This window comes from Symphalangus syndactylus, chromosome 8, assembly GCF_028878055.3.
Source record: "Symphalangus syndactylus isolate Jambi chromosome 8, NHGRI_mSymSyn1-v2.1_pri, whole genome shotgun sequence".
NCBI lineage: Eukaryota > Metazoa > Chordata > Mammalia > Primates > Hylobatidae > Symphalangus > Symphalangus syndactylus.
The window spans coordinates 44245838-44267598 of NC_072430.2; the positions used below are offsets into that span (position 1 = coordinate 44245838).

General features: G+C 48.4%; 1 protein-coding gene across 3 annotated transcripts in view; it reads left to right on the forward strand.

Moving 5' to 3' along the window:
* Nucleotides 1–21761, forward strand: part of DPF3 (double PHD fingers 3) — a 282519-nt gene that overhangs the window by 170117 nt on the left and 90641 nt on the right. For all 3 annotated transcript variants that reach the window (XR_010122063.1, XM_055288909.2, XM_063644313.1), the window contains exons 5-6: nt 4549–4644; nt 13585–13663. Coding sequence is in view for 2 of the 3 variants with exons in the window: in XM_055288909.2 (XP_055144884.1) it covers nt 4549–4644; nt 13585–13663 (175 nt within the window). In the remaining variant the exon portion in view is untranslated. The remainder of the gene's footprint in view (nt 1–4548; nt 4645–13584; nt 13664–21761) is intronic.

The following is a 21761-nucleotide window of genomic DNA, read 5'->3' on the forward strand; positions in this document are numbered from 1 at the left end:
TTTGGTGTTCAAGCCACCTACTGCTTTCTTCCTTGTGTGTGTGTATGTGACTTTCAGTTTTTGAAGTCAAGGTCTGTCATCTCTGTGTTACTTGCTAGAGTATTTTTTTTGCTCAGTTCATGTAATTTGACAGAATCAATGAATGGGGCAGAGCCACTGCCCAGAGCCTTGATGCTCTGGGGATGTGGGTCCCTTTCCCTTTAAAGCTGGTGGTGGGCTTGAGTTCTTCTTATGCAGCACTGGGCTGGTGCTGTATTGTCGTCATCACGTCACCATCATCTCCGATGTAAACTGAAGGTCTGCTGAGTGCAGTGCATGGGTCTGCTGTCTACTGTGCTAGAAGACAAAGCCAGGACCATAAGTCAAATGAGTTTATGTATTTTTATTGACTTTGCATTATTAAAATACACATGTAGCGAATGGATTATGCTTTTTCATTCATTCATTCATTTGATCAAAGTTTCATGAGGGCTTCCTCTGTGCAGGCACTGTGCTGGGTGCTAGGGACACAGAGACCAAGAGAGACCTGTCCTCTCCACTCATATTTTAATGTGACACACAGGCAGGAAACAAGGAATACAAATAAAATAATTGCATTTTAGGATAAAATCCATGAGAACAAACAGTATGAAGATTCAGTATCAGAGTAGAGTTCCTGAGGAAGATGATGGATTTTTTTTTTTTTTTTTTTTGAGACAGAGTCTCGCCTTGTCACTCAGGCTGGAGTGCAATGGTGCGATCTCGGCTGACTGCAACTTCCACCTCCCAGGTTCAAACGATTCTCCTGCCTCAGCCTCCTGAGTAGCTGGGATTACAGGTGCCCACCACCACGCCCAACTATTTTTGGTGTTTTTAGTAGAGACGGGGTTTCACAATATTGGCCAGGCTGGTCTCGAACTCCTAACCTTGTGATCCCGCCTGCCTTGGCCTCCCAGAGTGCTGGGATTACAGGCGTGAGCCACTGCACCTGGTTGAGTTGAGGGATTTAACCTCAACCCTATGGGATGAGAAGAGTCAGGAAAGTGATGGTCCTGGGGAAGAGCTTTCTGGGCAGAGGAGCAGTGGGTGTGATGGCCCCAAGACAGGTCAGAGCTGGTTTTTTTGAGAGAACAGAAGACCTGTGTGGCTGGAGTATTGTGCCAGGGAGAAAAGAGCCCAGGAGTTCGACAGGTGGGCCGAGACCAGATCACCCAGTTCCCACAGGACAGGGAAGTGGCTTTTGGTTCCATGTGATATAAAGAAGGAAGCCATTTGGAAGATTTTGATCAGGGCCGTGAATTTGTATTTCATAAAGATCCTGTTGCTGCAGCATGGAGAGGAGACTGGATGCGGGGCCAGCAATGGAAGGAGGGAAATCAGGAGATTTTTGCAGTATTCTAGGCCAGAGATAATGTGGTCTTTAAAAAGGATTTTTTTTTTTTAAACACAACCACAAACCGCTGTTATCACCATAAAGACTGTTTAGAGTAACAGGGAGAAAAGTTATTTTAAAATGTGTTTATTTTCCAGATAATGTCCTTGGACAAGGAATGCATGTCTGTTACAGGGGGGTCAGCTGACTTTGTAGTTGGACACCCCACCCCCGTCCGCGACTCCTGATACAGGACTCCCCCTCCGCTTCCTGAGCTCTGAAACAAGCTTTGTTTGTTAGAAACTCCTGGCTCCTCCTGCATTATGTCGAGAGGCTTCTGGTGTCAGGGCTGCATCGCAGGAAATGCAGATACACTGGGTCTGCTGCCATCACATCTGAGGCCTGGGGCATAGACAGAGGCTTTAGAGTCACAGGGAAGCTGATGGGCAGAGGGAGGATGGAGCCTCTGGGAGAAGAGAAGTCAGTTTACTCCCAGACATGGAGGCCATGTGACACTCTGGGGACTAGCTCAGCTGCCTCTACCAGTCTTTCACCTTCCAACCCAGAGTCCATATTGCGGGTAATAAATACCCTTATAATGAAAAATGAGAGTCGGAGTTGTACTGAGATGCCAGAGGCAATGACCTTTAAATTCGAGGCACTTGGAACTTACCATGATTAAGTGACTTCAAGACCTGGAAAGTTTGCAAGATGGTTCTACAAACAGCAACAACAGTCATAACCAGACCTTATATTTATACTATGTCTTTGCCCCAAAGGCTGCAGAGCATTTGACCTGTCACTGTCTCGGTCGGCTTTTGCTAGTGTTCCCACCTACAGGTCAGGAACTCAAGAGACTTATACTGTGAATGGGGGCTGACGTTTCCTAGTTATGGGCCAGAGGTCATGTCCAGCAGACAATGCTTTTTCTCTGTTAGATGGTTAAGGCTGGCCCAGAGACCTGTTAAGTGCTGTCAGATGGTGGATTCCCAGATAAACCTAGCAGAGAAGTCAAAGAAGAATTTACTAGACCTGTTTTGAGTTCTTTGGATGGATTGAGTGACTAGAAGTGTCCTGATCCCTGTGATTTAGAGCAGAACATTCTAGCCAGGGGTCAGTGGTGGAAGATCACTCCCTGGTGGCTCACCCCTGGGCTCCCTGCTTTGAGGACAGGCCAGAGATGTCATCCAGGAGGCGGCTTAAGCAGCGATGGTTATCAGACGACGGTGCAGTGTGTGCCGCTGTCTCAGCCTTCTCAACATGTTTGTGATCTTTGATCCATCACCACAAGGAAGAGGAGATGGGGTTACCCTGTGTAATATGGTACTTGTTCCCCTTACTAGCTCCATCTTATGCCATCTCTCCTTGAGCCACTAAGCACTGGTCACACTGGCCTTTCTGTTCCCTGGACAAGTTGTGTTCCTCTCCCTGCCTCAGGGAGTTTGCTTATGCTGTTTCCTCTGCCTAGAACCTTTTCCCTCCCTCCCCTCTGTCTTCATTCACAAGGCCAGTCTTTGCTCATCCTCCACATCTCAACTTCTCAGCTCATGTACTCATGTAGGCCTCCCCTGGCCCTCGGGTTAGGGAAAACTCCCTCCTAACACCCTCTCATAGCACTTTGAACTTGCCTACCACTGTTTTGAGAAGAGTTGTAATTATATGGTGACATATCACATCGTTTAAATCTGTCCTCCCTTCCCTAGACTGGAAAGTCCATTTGGGGCTGGGACTGTAGCCATTTTGCAGCTTGCCTAGCATGGAGCCTGCCCTGTGGTCAGCACTAGATAAATGTTCGTAGATGGAATGAATGAATTCCTATTGTATAATTGGGGAAACTGAGGCATGAAAAGATGATGACTTGCCCTAGATCACACAGTGAGCCCATAAAGAACCCCCCAGGTGGCCAGGTGTGGTAGCTCATCTGCATGGTATGCCTGTAATCCTAGCACTTTGGGAGGCTGGGGTGGGAGGATCACTTGAGACCAGGTGTTCGAGATCAGCCTGGGCAACATAGTGAGACCCCCATCTCTACAAAAAATAAATTAGCCAGGCATGGTGGCATGTGCCTGCAGTCCCAGCTACTTGGGAGGCTGAGGTGGGAGGATCGCTTGGGCCTGGGAGGTTGAGGCTGCATTGAGCTGTGATTGTGCCATTGCATTCCAGTCTGGGCAATAGAGTGAGTCCCTGTCTCAGAAAAAAAACAAAAACAAAAACAAAAACAACCATCTGGGCCCCCTGACATGGAGCCCAGTGAGCTCCATGCCCCTTCCCTCTTTTCCTACTCCCATTGTGGGGCTGGTTCCTCTGCCGCAGTCTTTTATCCCTCCCTTAAACCCAGAGGAACACATCCTACCTCCTTCCCTCCTCTAAAGGGAGTGATGTGCTTAGGCCCCTACATGGAGAGTATGCCAGATTACATCTTGGAATTCTCAGCCACCGTGCTGAGAAGTAAATGGGGAACCCTGAGCCGATGAACCTGACCTTGCTTTGGTCATGGCTTCACTGGATGATCTGGAGCACTCAAAACTGTTTTCAACCTCAGCGTATTCACCTGCAAAATGGAAATTGGATTCTATGTTGCAATGTGACTGGTGGGCTGCTGGAGAGAGATAATTTCAAATTCATGATCTTTAAGCTCCATGACAAGTCCGGTACTAAATGAAAGTCTATTTTTCTTAAAAAAAAGAAAAAAAAGCAGTGGCTTATTATGAACAGCACATTCGTGTTAAATCTGGTCAGATGAACAGGAAGTTACTTGTTTTCATCAGACAGGGCAGGGTTCCAGAATGGCAGGGAAAGGAGAAACATTTTCATATTTCTGAGGTGGCCCTTTGGGAACGAAAAGAAACATTACATTTATAAAAGTAAGTTTTGATAAAACATTTTGGCCCCGCATAGAAAAGGGCCTCTACCAACATAGTCTCTTGTTAGAAAACTCTTCCTGGGCAAAAAGAATGGAAAACGGTCAGTGTTCTGGGAGGACTTGTCTGGAAGGGGCCCAGGGGCTTAGGAGAGCCTCGGTAGTGCCAACAGTTCAAACTCCAGGCAGCATTTCAGAGGCCCAACTGCCCAAGCAAAGGCAGCGTCTTCACTTTTTTAAAAAATAACAACAAATCAGAACACCCTTAAAATTACCCTCTGATGGTTTTTTCCTGTGCATTTCGTTTCTCACCTTTTCTATTTTGTTTTCATTTCAGAGGGTTTTGGAAAATGATGAAAATGTAGAAGAAGGGAATGAAGAAGAGGATTTGGAAGAGGATATTCCCAAGCGAAAGAACAGGACTAGAGGACGGGTAAGTTGGGGATGAATGAGCGAGGAAAGAGGTGCGGGAGGCTGGGATGCCCGGCCAGCAATTGATCTCCACTGCAGCTAGATGGAGATTGTGGCCATGGTCTTACATGGAGAACGCTCAAAGAAGAAAACTCCAGAACAGCTGTGATCCCAGGTCATAGCCTGGAAGAGTTTAGAGCTGGCAAGAGGGAGGAGAGGAGGCAGAGGGGGTGCCCTGAGTGGGTGGTGAGGTCTGGGGAGGGCTGAAGGGTGGAATATGAGGAGAATGTGCCTGTTGTCACCACTGCTTGGTTACTAAAGAAGGCTGGATGTTTCCTGCCTTGTCCCTGGTGCTGCACCAGAATGACAGAGTCAGGATACCTGCTTTTGGGGTATGCTTCACTAGGCAGAGTAGAAGTTTGCTGGGGTAGCACGGGGCTGCAGCTGGTGGCTCCCAGTGGGTTTGACATGAGCTCTGGAGGCTTGAGACCATCCCAGGGGTCCTGGGATGGGACAAGGAAAAAGCCAGAGCCTGGGGAAGGGCAGAGGGGAAACTGAGGTGGAAGGAATAAAAACAAGAGACTGGTCAGGCACTTCCAGGCATTCAGGTTGAATCTAGAGTTCACGCCCGCAGGGGCTTTCTGTGGTGGCCATCAGGGGTCTGCAAGGGCATGTGACAATAACCAGGTGGAGGGGGACCTCCAGAAGTAAACTGCTGCTGTCCACCTGGAGAATTGACTCTCAGGCTTGAGGATCTCACCCCTTCAGTCTCTAGGCGGGACTCTTACCCCTCCCATGGATAAGCACTTAGTCCCGGGCGTTCTGTGGGTTTGCAGCCAACGACAATCATGGCAGGGCTCTCCACTCTCGTGGTTCTCATGCCTCAGCAGACATTAGTATCACTGAGAGAGCTTATTGAATGCAGATTCCCAGGACCCCACTCAGAAATTCTGCTTTAGGAGCTCTGGGGCAGGGCTTTATACTGTATTAGAAGCAAGTGCCCAGGCGGCTGCTGCACATCGGCCAGTGCCGCACACACTGAGCTGAGATGCTCCAGCCTGTCGCAGTGTGGGGCTGTGCAGCCTGTGCAGGGGCCAGGTGGGCAGCTCTCTGATGGTGCACCTCTGGTACAGCTGGGACCAGCCTCGTCACTTAGCAAGATTTTGGCTATCTTGGCTCATCTCTTCTTTTCTCCTACTTTTTGTTGATTTATGTTTGTTCGATTTTTTTTCTGGAGTATTTGAAAACAAGTTCTAGACATCTTATCATTTAACTGGCACATATCTCAGTGTGTGTCTTTAACAAATATCATTATCATACCCAATAATATAATAGTTATAATACCTACTATCTAGTCCCTTATCATTTCCCCCTTTGTCAAAAAATGCCATTTTATAGTTGGTTTGTTTGAAACCGAAGTCTCTTGGATTCCACGGCATACCTCTTCTGTATTCTCTTCTGTATTGCACCCCACCACACACATTTTTTTTTCTCCATGCCATTAATTTGTTGAAGAATTTGGGTTGTTTGTCTTGTGGAGCTTCTCACATTCTAGAAGTGGTGGGAGGATAGTATTTAATGTCTTTCTCCATCCTCTGTGTTTCCTGAAAACTGGTAGTTTGATTAGAAACTTGCTTAGATTCAAGGTGTGTGTGTGTGTGTGTGTGTGTTTGTGTACGTGTGTACAAACATTTCTTGGGGGGAGGCAAGAATCCTCCCTAGATGGTGATAGGTTCTTCTTGTATCACGTCAGGGGCATATCCTGTCCAGTTCTGCTTTGAGTGGTATTTTAATTGATCGGTAGATTTGAGTGTTGTCAGCCTGATCTCTCCCTTATATAGTTCCTCATCAAGTTTTTACCTAATGATTTTTGCAGCCGTTGATAAACTGGCCTAGACCCATTCATGGAGGGGAGAATATTAAAAAGAAAATCAAATTCCATTATTAAGGGAGACTTTTGAGCTTGGACTTCCTGGGCCTTTTGTGAACTCCCAAAGAGCTGTGTATGTCCAGACCCACTTCCTTTCCTTCTCTCACCCCAACCAAACTGATTCGAGTGTGGGAAATGGTCCTCTTCACACCTTCTCCCCAACCTACATTTAGAAGATTGAGCTTGCAGTCAGTAGATATGAATTGGGTGTCTGTGAAAACATCAGCAGTCACTGCAACCATGTATACTTACTGTGTACTTCCTGTAAACCAGGCAGTGTGATGGGCTCTGTATAACAAGAGCTACCACATAGAGAGTGATGGCTTTGTGCCAGGTGCTTTAGACTACCATCTCTATTTCTGCATTGTGCATTATGGCAGCTGCTGGCCACGTGTGGCTACTGAGTCCTCAAAACGTGGCTCGTCCTAATGGAAATGTGCTGTCAATGTAAAATACACACGACATTTTGAAGACTTAGTATGAAAAAGGAATGCAGAACATCTCATTCTTAATTTTTATATTGATTAAATGATTATTGTATTTTGGATATATCGTTAAATAAAATATATTATTAAAATTAATTGCACCTATCTCTTTTTTTAAAAAAAATGTGCTGCTGGAAATTTTAAAATGATGAGTGTGGCTCACGTTGTATTTCTGTTGGTCCGAACTTCTTTCATTTCCCTAAGTTGGTACTATTGCTCCCAGGGGGGTTAAGCAATTTGTTCAAGGTCACTCAGCCTAGTAAGGAAGAGGCTAAGGTTTGAACACAGGTCTGTGCTTTCTCCTCTGAGTTCATGCCTGGCCCAGGGCCCAGCATATAGCCAATGATTAGCTTGTTGAATGAATGACTGAATGATGGAAAAGAGAAAGAAAAGTCATATTTCAGCTGTAGGGGAGATGAGAGAGGCCTGAACACAGTGAGGAGGCGGGATGGAGCCTAGACTGGCTCTGGGCCCACCAGATACTGGCCAAGCAGCAGCTGAATGGCTCCATGTTGTACAGTGATATTGTGGACGTGTTACCCGTGTGTGGAGCCATGGAAGGACCCAGAAGGCTGTGAGCAAGCCTCCTGTGCTGGGGTGTGTGAAGCTGCTGCACTCACAGCCTCAGTTCAGCTGTTTTGCCCACGCTTTATTTTTATAATTATTATGTTTTAGAGATGGGGGCCTCACTCTGTTGCTCAGGCTGATCTGGAACTCCTGGCCTCAAGCGATCCTCTTGTCCGGGTCTCCCAAAGTGCTGGGATTACAGGCATGAGCCACCATGCCCAGCTCGTTGCCCACCCTTTAAGTGGTATATTCCAGCTGCTGCTGGCACTGGAGAACAACTATGCCCATTTGTCTTGTCAGAACCTAGAGGCAGTCTAAGTATTGACACCTCTGTGTGTGGTCTCTGGATGGTGGCATTAATATCATCTGGGAGGTCGTTAGGAATGCAGAAGCCCAGACTCCACACTAGATTAATGAGAATTAGAGTCTGCACTTTGACAAGCCCCCAGGTGCTTTGTGTGCTCACTGAGGAGGCCAGGGCTAAGGTAGGGATTACAGAATAGGCTCTGCTTTATTTGAACTTAGACCCTGCAAGTTCAAATTCCAGCTCTACCACTTACTACACGTTGGATGAATTATGTAACCTCTGTGATGGTGGCCAAATTGTATAAGTACCCTGGGCCTCCGTTTCTTCATCAGTAAGTTTTGAGTGCTTCATACTGCCTAGATATTATCAGGAGGGTGCAAGCAAAGGGAATAACTCTTGGAACTTTGATAATGGGTATTCTCTGAGTGGTGAGGGGAGCCCAACAATTAATAATTGTGCCTATGGTAACTTCAGCCCAGGAAGCCAAAGCTCTTTAAAATTCATGAGATTCTTGTGAGTCATCCATGTGAGTATTATCAATTAATCAACTATCAATCAATCATGAAGTATTTATTTATGTACTATGGTGTTCAGGTGCCTTTCAAACTTTAGGTGCATATGGAGCACCTGAGGATCTTGTTAAAATACAAATTCTGATGCAGTAGGTCCATGGGGTGGGGGCTGAGCTCCTGCCTCGTTAATAAGCTCCCAAGTGATGCTGGAGCTGCTGGTGTCAGGACCACACTTTAAATAGCAAGGGTGTAGGCCGGGTGCGGTGGCTCACAACTGTAATCCCAGCACTTTGGGAAGCCGAGGTGGGAGGATGGTTTGAGCTCAGGAGTTTGAGACCAGCCTGGGGGCAACATGTCGAGAACTCATCTCTGAAAAAATTAGCCAGGCATAGCAGTGTGCACCTGTGGTTACAGCTACTTGGGAGGCTGAGGTGGGAGGATCACTGGAGCCTGAGTGGTCAAGGCTTCAGTGAGCTGTGATTGTGCTACTGCACTCCAGCCCTAGTGACAGAGTGAGACCCCATCTCAAAAAAACAAAAAGGCCGGGCGTGGTGGCTCACGCCTGTAATCCCAGCACTTTGGGAGGCCAAGGAGGGTGGATCACGAGGTCAGGAGATTGAGACCATCCTGGCTAACAGGGTGAAACCCCGTCTCTACTGAAAATATGAAAAATTAGCCGGGCATGCTGGCATGCACCTGTAATCCCAGCTACTCAGGGGGCTGAGGCAGGAGAATCTCTTGAACCCAGGAGGTGGAGGTTGTAGTGAGCCGAGATTGAGCCACTGCACTCCAGCCTGCACGACACAGTGAGACTCCATCTCACAAAAAAATAAAATAAAAAAATAAAAAAGCAAGGGTGTAGAGCAGTGGTTCTCAATTTTTTTGATTTCAGGAATTCCTTACACTGAGAGCCCCCAAAGGCTGTTATTCAGGTTATAGCCAGTGATATTCATATCACTAATGATATTTGCCATTTTAGAAATTAAAAAGGGAGTCTCTCTGAACCTATTGTGGTTTAAGAGGTGGCCCAATAAAAGATATTTAAAAGGAAAATAAAACAAATTTTAAACTAGAGAATACACACGCAGTGACAGCATCATCACATGTCATGTCGCCTCTGGAAGACTCCATTGGATGCCTGTGAGAGTGTGAGAGTGAAAAAGGCAAATCACATTTTAGGACTCTTATGAAAATAGTTCAGACACTGCAGAGTCCCTGAAAGGACACTCAGGGATCCCCCAGGATTCCTGGGCCACACTGTTTGAGAACAACTGATATAGAAGATTTAGCTCTGTGCTTGGGACTGAGTCTGTCCTAGTCAAGGGTCTTTCAGCTTCAATAAAAATGGGAAGGATTTGAAAAACTGCCAGGCCACTGCCCCAAATTTGAGCAACCTTTGAAGATCCAAACCACAGGAAGAGCAGGAACGTGGCAGGGACTTAGCATTGGGAAACAGTAAGGAACCCAGGTAGTTTCTGGCCTCTACTTCTCCCTCCGTCATTCTTCCTGCTTCCGTGTGTACATGGCCCCATAAGGCTCCTGAATGTATGGGCCCTCAGTTCAAGTGGCCCATACTAACGAGGGTCACTGTTTTCTAATTCTAAACCCCTTGGAGGTAGGATCTGATTGGCCCAGCTTGGATCAGGTGACTACTCCCGAGCCAAACAATCAACTGTGGCCAGTGGGACAGGGCCGTGTGGTACACTCATGGCTGCCATGGCCCAGCAGTGTGGGAATGCGGGTAGGGAGGAGTGAAGTAGGGTGGGCAGTTCTTGGGGAAGGAGGATTGGCTTCCTTTGGCTGGTCACCTTCAAAGCTTTCTATAACAGAGCCTGGAGACCTAGGTCCTGCTCCTTCTGCTGGCCCTGGGACTGTGGACAGGTGAGAACCTGCTTCATCAAGGGCCAGATAGGAATCATAACACTACTTGGTCTAACTCATAGGGGCATTGTAGGAATTAACTGAGCTACTATATGCAAAAGAGCTTTGCACGCTATGCGCTAAGTGTTAGGGGGTCATAATAAAGTACAGGATGTCATTTTTGCCCTCAAGGACCTTAGAATCAAACTGGGAAGAAGATGCTAATACTCATGATACCATTAGAAACAGCAGGCACCTGACTGTGCACTAACCAAAGGCAACAGGAGTTCAGAGGAGAGAGATCAGCCTAGGCAAGGAGGAGGGAAATGATGTGTTGAGTGCTTCCTGTGGACTTAGTGCTGTCCCCTGTGGTTTCACACACTCCCAGCTCAAACTCTCTCAACAGCTCTGCTATATAGGTGTTGGTGTGCTCATTTTACAGTTGAGAAAACTAAAGCTTAGAGAAGGAACTTGCCCAAGACACATAGCTGGTGTTTCAACCTGTGTCTATTTGACTTTAAGCAGATGCTCTTTTCACTCCTTAGTGTGGCAAGAGGAAGATTCTTGGAGGAGTGGAGGTTAGCAAGGGCAAAGCCTGGATCAGATGTGCATGGGCAGAGGAGAGCACGATCATGGGGTGAACCCGAGGGGATCAGCACTGGGTTGCCACTGGCTGTGTAAGTGGGTTGTAGATGGCAATGAATGAATGAACGTGTGAATGCATGAACCTATGACCATGGGCTCCTGTCTTTCATCCCTTTGTCTAATGGTCTGAAAGTCCTGTGGGTTGGATTAGGGGGGCAGTGTGGAGGTAGATCCCTCGTTAGGGTGGACTGGGGGGCAATGTAGAGGTAGATTCCCCGTTAGGGTGGACTGGGGGGCAATGTGGAGGTAGATCCCCCTTAGTGGGTTCTTTGAACAGCTCAGGGGTCAGTCGATGAGCTCCTGGATTAGGGTGTGCAATGGAGAGGAAATGCAGAGCCTAGATGGCCTTTGGAGGAAGAAACAATAGCATTTGGATACAGAGAGAGGAGGAGAAGAACCAGAGATGACTGACTCGCTGCCTGCCCGATTGATTCATCTATTTGGCAAATGTTTATTAAGTGCTTCTTATGTGGCTGGCCCTGTGCCAGGTTCTGAGAATAGTGGTGGCCAAAATAAACATGGTCTCCACCATGTTTGTCTCTCCATGTAGGGGAGACAAAATCAACTTGTAAACCAACACAGGTATAATCTAATGCCAGACAGCGCTCAGTGCCATGATGAAACGGGAGGGGAAAGAAAACGATGGAGAGGGTGTGAGTGGATCTAAGTTGGTCAGGGAGGGCTTCTCTGAGGAGGTGACATTTGAGCAGGACAAGTAGGATTCTGAGTTTCCAAACCTGAGATCTTCTAAGACACCCTAAGAGTGCTACTGCCTCAGGAATAGTCCCTTGCATGTCCCCTGAAGTGCCCTATAGACACGATCCCCATTTTGCAATTGAGGAAACTGAGGCAAAGGGAATGTGGCACAGAGTCACTCTGCCGGTCAGCCCTGCTGCAGGAGATGAAAACCTGGCTCCCACAGCACCCTCCCTTTCCTGCTGGCAGCTCCCCCAGAAGCCCTCGTACATCCAGTTCTGCTCGACTCCTCCCCTTCCCCCTGGAGGTATTTTTAGTTTCCCAGAGCCCCTTCCCCAGTCTGCTGTTGCCTCGTCATTCTGCTTGACTTGCTTTCACCTGCTCAGAGGCTGCTGTGACAGGGCTGCGGGCTGCATGTCAAGCTGTCCCTGGCTTCACAGAGGGGTGTGGAGGGGGAGGGCAGCTGAAGGTGACCACCCTCGGCAGTGCGGGCAGGCAGGAGGCCTGTCAGTGCCCGGGGTGACTGCCAGCACCTACAGATCCCTCTTGGGGTCAACTCTGAGTAATGAGGGCGAGGGGAGGAGGGCTGCTGGCTGTCAGCGCTGCAGGGGTGGGGTGGGGAGGGAGGAAGTGGAATTTGTTTTGGAGAGAGAGAAGCTGAGGAGGTGGCAGAGGTGGTAGCTTGGCAGGTGGTGTTGATTGGGAAGTGGGTGTGTTTTCTGAGTGTGTGTGTTGCAGGCCTAGGGTACAGGCCTATCCACTGTGAAGTCCCTGATGAGTGTGTGCATGGAGTGTGTGTATGCACAGTGTGAGTGTGTGTGTGAGAGTATCCCAGGCCTTTCCACCATCAAGTCCCCACGGCCACTTTTCCAAGCCAGGCCGCAGGGGCTGCCCCATTTCCCCTGCACCCCAGGCTGCTGCCAGGTCTTATTCCTCACCTGCTGCCCCTTCCTCTCTGTCCCCAAAGACCCCGAGAGGCCCTTTCCTTGGTTGGGAGTTGACTGCTACTCATTACCAAAGAATGACCTGGAGAGGCGAGGGTGCTACACACGTGACCAGTGTGGGACTTACAAAGGTTTAAAAATAAACCTCGCTGTGTTCTTGTCACCACCGCCCTGGGGATGCAGAGCTGCCAGCAACCTCTCTGACTGGGCTCTTTGATTCTTGAAGGTAGAGCTCATTCCACCGCCACCCTGGGAGATTCACACAGGGTGGTGGTATCAGAAGTCCAGCCCAGGAGACCATGGGGGTCAAGGTCTTCGTCACTGGCTGGAGGCCCAAGGCAGACCACACAGGGAGGCCTTAGCCAAAGCCCACCCCTGCTGAGTAGGCCAAGCATGGGGTGGTGGCAGGAGCTCCCCTATATCTACACTCGTGCACTGGGCCTGGATGTCAGGACTGTCTGGCTCTTGGGACACTGGGGAGATGGACACAGAAACCTAGGAAGACAACTACAATTATGCCTCCTTGCCCCCATCAGGCCTTGCTCCTGATACATGCATCAGCTGGTCTGCCGAGGGGCCTGGGGTTGTCATCCTCAGCTGTGTCAGTGAAGCTAGGAGGCTAAGGAGCAGGAGGAAGCAGCCTCAGTGGCACAGTAGTGTGTGGGAATTGGTAGAGGAGGGCTTTTCAGTACGGCTGCCCTGAGTAGCCGAATGACCTTGGGCAAGCTCCTTAACCTCTCTGTCGCTTCAGTCCTTTGATTTGTAAAATGGGGACCCTAGTAGAAACCACCTCTTGGAGTTGTGAAAATTTAATGAGATGATACAGGTGAGCAACTGAGTGATTTGGAGGCACATCCCCTGACCTCTCTGGGCCTCAGTTTCCTCGCCTGTAAGATGGGACTGGTGTTGGCACAAAAGTTGAGATGAAGATGGTGTAAGGAGCTTGCAGAGCGCATGCTCCGGAGCTGTAGTGATGACCATGGTAACAAGCATCCCATACCCCAATGTCTCCCCAGGCTCGCGGCTCTGCGGGGGGCAGGAGGAGGCATGACGCCGCCTCTCAGGAAGACCACGACAAACCTTACGTCTGTGACAGTAAGTATGGGCCGGTCCCACCTTCCTTCCTCCTTCTGCCCCTGCCCCCAGGTCCCCCTTCCCTGTGCTTCCTTGGCTGTCCACCTGCCAGCCTAGCCTCAGTGTGTGCTCACCTCTTCCTCTCTGTCTGCACCCCAGCTTACCTGCCTGCCGCCTCCACCGCACTCACCACTTCCTTGGGCTGCTGCTGCCCCGGGGGGTTTCTGCAGAGGGGAAGCCAGCTGGGGTGGCCCCCACCCTCAGTTCTGTGCCCCCACCTCCTGCCATGCCTCCTGCGTGGCTCTCCTCCGGCTCTCTCTCTCACGCATTCTGTCTCCTTTAAGATTCATCCTTTATTTCTTTCTGTATTTCAGAGAGTTACAAACAAAAGCATAACTCAAAACCCTCCGACAAAGGTACTTGGCTCGTCATGGCTTTTCATTTGTTTCCCTTTAATTTCCTTTCCCTCTTCCTCTCCTGTCCTAGGTAGGGCAAGTTATGAATCTTTCGATGACGATGACTTACTTTAATAAATGGCCCTCGATCCATCTCCAGCCTTTCTTGCTTGCTTCAGAAACATCTTTTGGACAAGCGACTGCCTGGCTGGCTCCTGAGTTTAGGGTGTGCAGACAGAGCTGGGGAGCCCACGGGAGGGGAGTTGCAGGGAGCCAGGGCAGTGGGTGGACCTTGGGAAACCCGCAGCTTGATGAGGGATGTGGTCAGCTCCAGACAGCAGAGCACTGGGTGGCAGATTGAAAACCTGTGCCCTAGTCATCTTCTCACTGTACTGGGTACCATTTGCTCATTCTGTGGGAGGGCAGCCCTCACCACCACACTCCTAATGATTTTCACTTGCCATCTTCTCCTCTCTGAGGATGCAGAGCTTCGCCATAGGAGGGAAGGGGTTGCAGCGACGATGGCAGTGAAGGACCCCGGCACGGGTCTCCCTCTGGGTGTCCCACCCATCTCGCCAGGGTCTGCAGTCTCCCTGAAGGCAGGGAGAGAGCTGGCGAGGTGGGGTGGGGGGGCCTAGGGAGCACGCTGGGGGTGGTATCTTTTGTCTCCCCCTTCACTGCCCTCTTTTGATTTCAAAAAGTTGTTCTGTGTCCAATGGGGTGACAGCTGGTTGGAGAACATTTTGCTAGAAGAACTCAAACTCCATGACTCCCATTTGGATGCTTAATACTCCATGCAGATGCCATTCCTGAGATGACTCCTGCAGGTAACGTCTCCACCCCAAAGCAGTTCCAGTCCAGGATGAGGAGGGAGCAGGGCATGGGGTCTGATGCCTTTTGGCAGCACCAGGACGTGCCTGCCTTGGCCTGGGTCTTGCTTCCTACATGGCGTTCAGTTTCGCTCTGATATGTAGAAGCCCCAGCATACTGACCCTTGAGAGACTGGCCCTAGGCCATGGGCTGGGAAGGGCCCTCAGACCACCTTGGGCTTTCTAGCTGTGTTTGGCCTGACAGCACATCTATCAAGAATGCCAACAACTACTTTGGAACTGGGGCATTGCTACTACATTCTTCTTTTATTCATTTTTATTTATTTAATTTTTTAAGAGAGGCTCTTGCTTTGTCACCCAGGCTGGAGTACAGTGGTACAATCATAGGATTATAGCTCACTACAGCCTTGACCTCCTGGACTTAAGCAATCCTTCTGCCTCAGCATATGCAGTAGCTAGGACTACAGGCCTGTGCCACTACGCTTGGCTAAGTTTTTAAAATTTTCTGTAGAGATGGGGTCTTGCCCAGGCTGGTCTTGAACTCCTGGTTTCAAGTGATCCTCCTGCCTCGGCCTCCCAAAGTGCTGGGATTACAGGTGTGAGCCACCACACCCAGCCCTTTGTTCCTCTTTTAAAATGCTTTATCTTCATATGTAATTGTCTGCTACCATAGACAGTGGGATCCCTTTTTGCTCTATCTCTACAGCTTTCATTGGATTCCCAGCCAATCATAATCCCATGGACTCCCAGACACACACACTTGTGTGCCCTTTTCTCCGACTTCACCCCCCTCCCAGTTCCTCTCCTCCCACCTTTGCCTCTGACTTCTGCCTCCTTGTGGATCATCTCCATGAAGTGCCCTTCGTGGGCGTCCCTTTCTTACCGGGCACCCCTCTTTCTGCAAAGTGCTTGCATCACACGCTGTCTCCTGAGTCCCTGTGGCTTTGTTTCGGGACTCTCAGTGCTGTTTGCTTCTCTCGATGCCCTCCACGCAGGCTCTCTCCTGCCTTCTGTGTGCCCTGTAGTGCCTGGGAGGCCTGATGGCAGGCTTTCTGGAAGTCTCAGCGGCTGCTTTCTTGGCTCTGTCTGCATGCGTTCTGCCTCCTCTCCCTCCCTTGGTGGAGCAGGGGCCACCGTCGATTGCCCTTCTCTGTTCTGGCTCTCTTAGGAAATTGTGTGGCAGCTCGGTGATTAATAGACTTTATTTTTATCTGGTGCCCTTCAGACATGTGATCCTTTGGGGTAGAAATGACCTTTGGAGAGGTCACAAGGCCCAACCCCCCACCCCCAAACTGGGCAAGGAGTGCTTTTAATAATCTCTAATGCATCCTAAGGAGAGAGGTGTCTGGCCGCCTCCTCGAGCGTCCCCAGGGATGGTGTTACCATAAGCTGCCCTTTCTTCCATGATGCCAGCTGTGCTTCGAATGAGTGTTTTTCCTTAATAGGAGCTGAAGATTTTCTCTCCTACAGGTCCCCTTGTCGTTTGAGCATCTTTCCCCTACGAATAGGCACATTACGGCTTTGTCCATCTGGGAGACCTTCTGAACATCCCATATATTCTTGGTTGACTTAGGGCCCCACCACATAGTCTCTGTGGCACCCTGCTTGGAATTCCCTTCCAGGTCTACACTTAAGCATGGCACTCCTAGGAAGTAGCATCAAGTCCAGGTGGCTCAAAGAGCAGCAGACGTATCTCCTTATTTATGCCCTGTCCACCCTCTCAACAGTTTACTAGTTGGAGCCCGTCCCAGCCCCAGTGTTGATGCCTCTCCAGGTGCATGCTCTTTTCTCCTTATGCATTTGATTATTCCTTCTTCCATAAATCACTCTGCATTTGGTCCCATTGAGTCTCAATAAACAGATCCAATAATATGTGACTTCAATATGCAAGATTCAATAAAGGCAAATTTAAAGACATTGCCCAGTAGTTAAATTTCATTCTCCACAGATTTGCCATCCCTGCCATTTTTGTATCATCTATGGTGTGATTTGCATAATTCCCACTCTATCTTTCAAGTTATTTATGAAAATATTAGATCACCTTGGACCCCAACCCCTTTCTGGGTTTATGTGGAGTGGTAATAAGCTATATTCTGATGTGATTTATTTAACCCTTCCTGGAATGCATTCCTGAATATAGTGGTCCTATGTGTTCTTGCTCCAAGCTTCCTTTTCAAAATGGGTGGCTTGAATGTTATTGTAGCTGCTAACTCCAGGTGATAGAGAGTTTGCTTGATGCCTTTTACTCAGTCATTGAATTTCTTCCATCGCAGAGCAATGTTAAATCACCTGAACATGATTTATGTTTTACCCAATCCATGGTGTATGGATGTATGAATGCTTTGTTTTCCAGCAAGTAACCAGTCTCTTTTAATTACCTTGAAAGTTTACCAAGCTTAAGGGTTAAAGTTCTGTTCCTCCCCTTTTCATCTCTTGCTTAAGGAAAAGTGTTTGTTATGCACAAAGAAGGCAACTGAATAGGACATTGTGGAAAAGGCTGTTGGTGTCTGTGAAAGTGTAGGCCTGGACCAGCTGCACAGCAATGCCTAGACACTTCTTAGAATTCAGACTCCTGGGCTCCACATCAGACCTCCGGTATCAGAATCACTGGAGGGAAGGCCAAGGGGCCTGCATTTTCTGAGAGCTCTTCAGGGGATTCTTGTGTATACTGGCTTTTGACAGTGACAAGTCTACTTCATTTAAACATGAAGGCTTCTGGCTCCTGACTGCTCAGCTCTTATTATTTTCTGCTTTTTGCATCTGGACATTCTGGAGTCTCCAGGAATTCTCCAGGCAGGTTGCCACTGGCTTGCATCAGTGTTTTAGTTGGTCTCCTTAGAATCTATTCTTTCCGTTTATTTCGCATTGATATACAGCTCAGCTATCCAGTGCTTGATTTTTAATTCACTTAATTGCTTTAAATCCTAACAGTATCTTAGCCCCATTTTATAGGCGGGATGATAACCGGGGACAGGCATGTGGAAGGAATCCTTGGGTTTGGGCTGCTAGAAAGTTTAAAAAGTCATTTCAGGAGTTTGCCTCTTCTCTTCCTAATTGCTCCCAAGCCCAAATTTTTCTGTTAGCGTCATTGGAGCAGACTCCTGATGAGAGACCCACTTTTCCATTTTCTTTGTTCAAGAAACATCATAGAAAAGAAGTTGGTGATGACGATGTGATATTCAGGGAGAACATTTTGTCTCTAAGCATTAGCCATGCAGGGAGGAGCAAAGCAGGCATATGCCCTTTTGCTAGACACAAGGGAAGCAGTGTAGGAAGCTTTCTTTTTTCCTCGAAGCGTTTTCTGAATCATGGTCTTAATTCCTGTGAGTAGGTGCTTAGGGTGTGTAGAGCGCTAGGCTAAGTGTTTCACATGGATTATCTCTGTAAACCCCCACACCAACCTGGAGAGGCAGGGACAGTTGACCTCACTTTACTGTGAAGAAACTGAGGCTCAGAGAGGTGTAGGGCCTTGTCCATGGTCACACAGCTGGGATCTAGGATGTAAACACTGGGATCTGATCCCAGCGTCCTCAACTCTAGAACCGCCCCACCCTAGGACATCTTCCATCCTAACTGCCCCTTACACATGCTCTCCTGCCCTGGAGTTTGGTTCTCTTGAGGGCTGCGGAAAAAACGTTTTCAAAGTTAATTAATGAGCACGCATAACTTACTTATGAGGTGAAGCCCTGGCCGCTGTCGATGGGCAATTTCTAGGCATCGGGCTGGCAGGCTGGAGTCAGGTAGTAATTACAACTGAAGTAGGATGGAATGAATTATATGATTTGCAGCCTTTTAAATTTAAATCTATTAAAATCACGCCCCCCAACTAGGGCATTAGGCCAGATTAGTGACAAAAGGCAAATAGACGTGGCTAAAGCCCTCCTAGAAGCATTACTCACTCCTAAGTCACGTCCGGTGTCACACACCAGGAGTGGGTCCTCTCAAGGCAACCTCTGTCTCAGCAGAGTCTTTGTTCTCTACCACCTCCACCCTACAGATGTGCATCTTCAGTTGTGTGGCCACTTCACCCTGTTGCCTCCCTTCTAGAAACCCAGTCGGGGAGTGTGTTGCCACAACCAGCGGGGGTAGTATCAGAATAGGGTCTAGGGTCTCTTCCCATTCTAAAGTGTCTTGTTTCTTGGCAGTGGTGTACTTCAGAGAGAAGGGTATCAGGCTGATGGGAGGAGCAGGCTGGACATCTAGTCCTGGTTCTACACCTCCATCGCTATGGCACTGGTTTCCTCCTTTGTCCATGAGGGGATGGCTCCTCCTTTGGGCCTCCAGACTGCCCTGATCAGCACTCCTTCCCCTCACAGTGGCGCCTTTCTTCCCAGGCAGCAGCTTAACAATGATGCTCTTTGCTAGGGAGGCAAGATGTCTGGAGGACATGAAGGGAGCAGTGGATTGGGGAATACCATGGGAAACTGTGCCACAGGCCAAGAGGTGTGATGGGATGGGTGGATCTGTGGATTGGACAGACAAAAGCTTGAACCCAAGGCAGTCCCAGAAAATCTGCTTGGCCTCAACATCTTTCAAACTACCCTGGTTTTACCCCTACCAGAGTGCAGCAGGGAGAGTTAGATGACTCTTGCAGTTTTGCTAAAAAAAAAAAAAAAAAAAAAAAAGCTTTTTTTTGAGGGCATTAAGGCCCATATTCTTTAAGGCTCACGTGCTTTTCACTTCAAGCTGCAGTGGAAAAGCCAATAACGTGGCCTTCAGGCTCACTGCCTTTGTCGCGGAAGGGAAGCTGGGCTCATCACTCAGTTATCCTGCAGGTCCTTGGTTGGGGGTGGGTTGGGGGAGGGTAGGAAAGGTTTGGTGCCCCCAGAAACTTGATTTGTAGAGTGGGGCTTGTGGCATGGGATTGATCCCTGGAGCTGAGTGCGCCGTTCCAGCAAAGCTGGGTCTGTTTAAATATTTAAATGCCATTGTGTCATGGACGTAGGTTGCAGGTGTTCCGGCAGGACTGGCCAGAGGCAGGCCTGGGGAGAGGGTGGAGTTTCTCTTTGCTGTCCCTAGACCCTCCTATCTCCGCCTCCTCTCCTCCAGGGCTCGCATCTTGGCATTTGACCTTCTAACCTACACCTGCCTTCTCTGGGCTGTGACCCACATCCTCTGGAGCTATTTTCTATTCAGTGACAACCTTGTTCTCCACTAACTGTTTCCTGACGCAAACTTCATGACAATTCCTATTTCTGTTTAGATGACCCATAATAGGGTAGATATTAACAATTGTAGAGGTGCTTTTTATTATTTTTTTAAAATAACTTTTTCTATGGAAATAGTATTTGTTCATTGCAGAATAATCAGGAATTACAGATATGCGAAGTGGAGGTTGCAGTGAGCTGAGGTCGTGCCACTGCACTCCAGCCTGGATGACAGAGCAAAACGCGGTCTCAAAAAAAAAAAAATAAATAAAAAATAAAAGTCACCCATAATCTCACTCCTTGGAGATAACTTACATTTTGTTTTGCTGTATTCCATTCTAGGATTAATTCTGTCTCTGTCTATACACACACACACACGCACACACACACAGATGACGACTAAGAAATGATACGTACCATTTTAATGCCCCTCTGCCCCACTCAGTTATACATCAGGAACATCTTTCTGTGTCAATAAATAGATTTTATGACATAGTTTTTAGGGCTGTATAGTGTTCCATTATGCAGATGTGCCACAGCTTATGGACAAGTCTCATAATTTGCTCAATGTTCTACTGTTAGTTGTTTAGACAGTCTAATATCCATTTACTATTAAAAGCACTGTTCCAGCTATACCTTTGCATAATGCTTTATTGTTTCCTAGAAGTACAGCTGTGAGGCTGCAGGGCCTGGTGCATGGCCTTTGATCTCTCTTATTTTGAGTCATGGTGGGGAGTATAGGAAAGCAAGGAGCCTGACGGGTCTGGCAGGTTGCAGAGAGCTGGGTGAAGCAGGATGTGCCCTGACTTTGGAGTGGCTCTGCTGCTTGTTATCTGTGACATCGAGAAAGTCGTCTTGCTGCAGGAGTCTCCGTGTCCTCCGGTGTGTGGTGGGGATGGGGCACGGTGGGAAAGCTGACTGTGATGATGTATATAAAAAGCTTTGCACATGGCGTGTGCTTGACAAAGGTTTCCCCCACCTTGGTCTTCTTATTTTCTCTTTCTTCAATATACTTGGAAGGAGAAAGGCTGATATTGTGCAGGAGATAGCACACTGCCTGGCAGTATTTAATTGAGGGGACAGTGAGCACTGAAGGAACAGGGCAGGGAGTGGTCACATGAAGAGGGGCTGCTGTGTCAGAGGGTGCAGCCCCAGGATGCCAAGAAGGCCCTTGGGGGGACATGGATGGAATTGATATTGGCCCCCAGAGGTGGATGGGTGTGCCCAGGGGTAGGGGGAAGTGGTAATAATGATAATGCTGAAGTTTGTTGACTTATATTATAGACCTGGAATATTCTGTTGGCTTCATCTGTGTTAACTCTTTAAGTCCCACAAAAGTGCTGTGAGATGGATGCTTTGGTCATCTCTATCCTACAGATAAGGAAACTGGGGAGAGGAAGGGTTAATTAACTTTCCTGAGGTCACCACTGTGAATAAATGACAGAGCCAAGATTTGATCCCAGTCATTCATCTCTCTCTCTCTCTTTTTTTTCTCTCTCATCCTCCTTCCCTCCCCCACCACACACACTATCACTCCCCCTTTCCGGAAGCTGCTGGTACCTTGTGCCTACCTCCTGATAGGCTGCCTCCCACATTGTGTGATGACGATTTGTTTCTCTGCTCCCTCAGGCTGGACTGTGAGCCTTCTGAGGGCAGGGCCCAGGCCAGAATCAACTTGCAGCCCAGCCCCAGCACAGTGGTGCTTCCAAATTGTTGATGAATGTCTGGAGAAGGGAATGTGGGATGT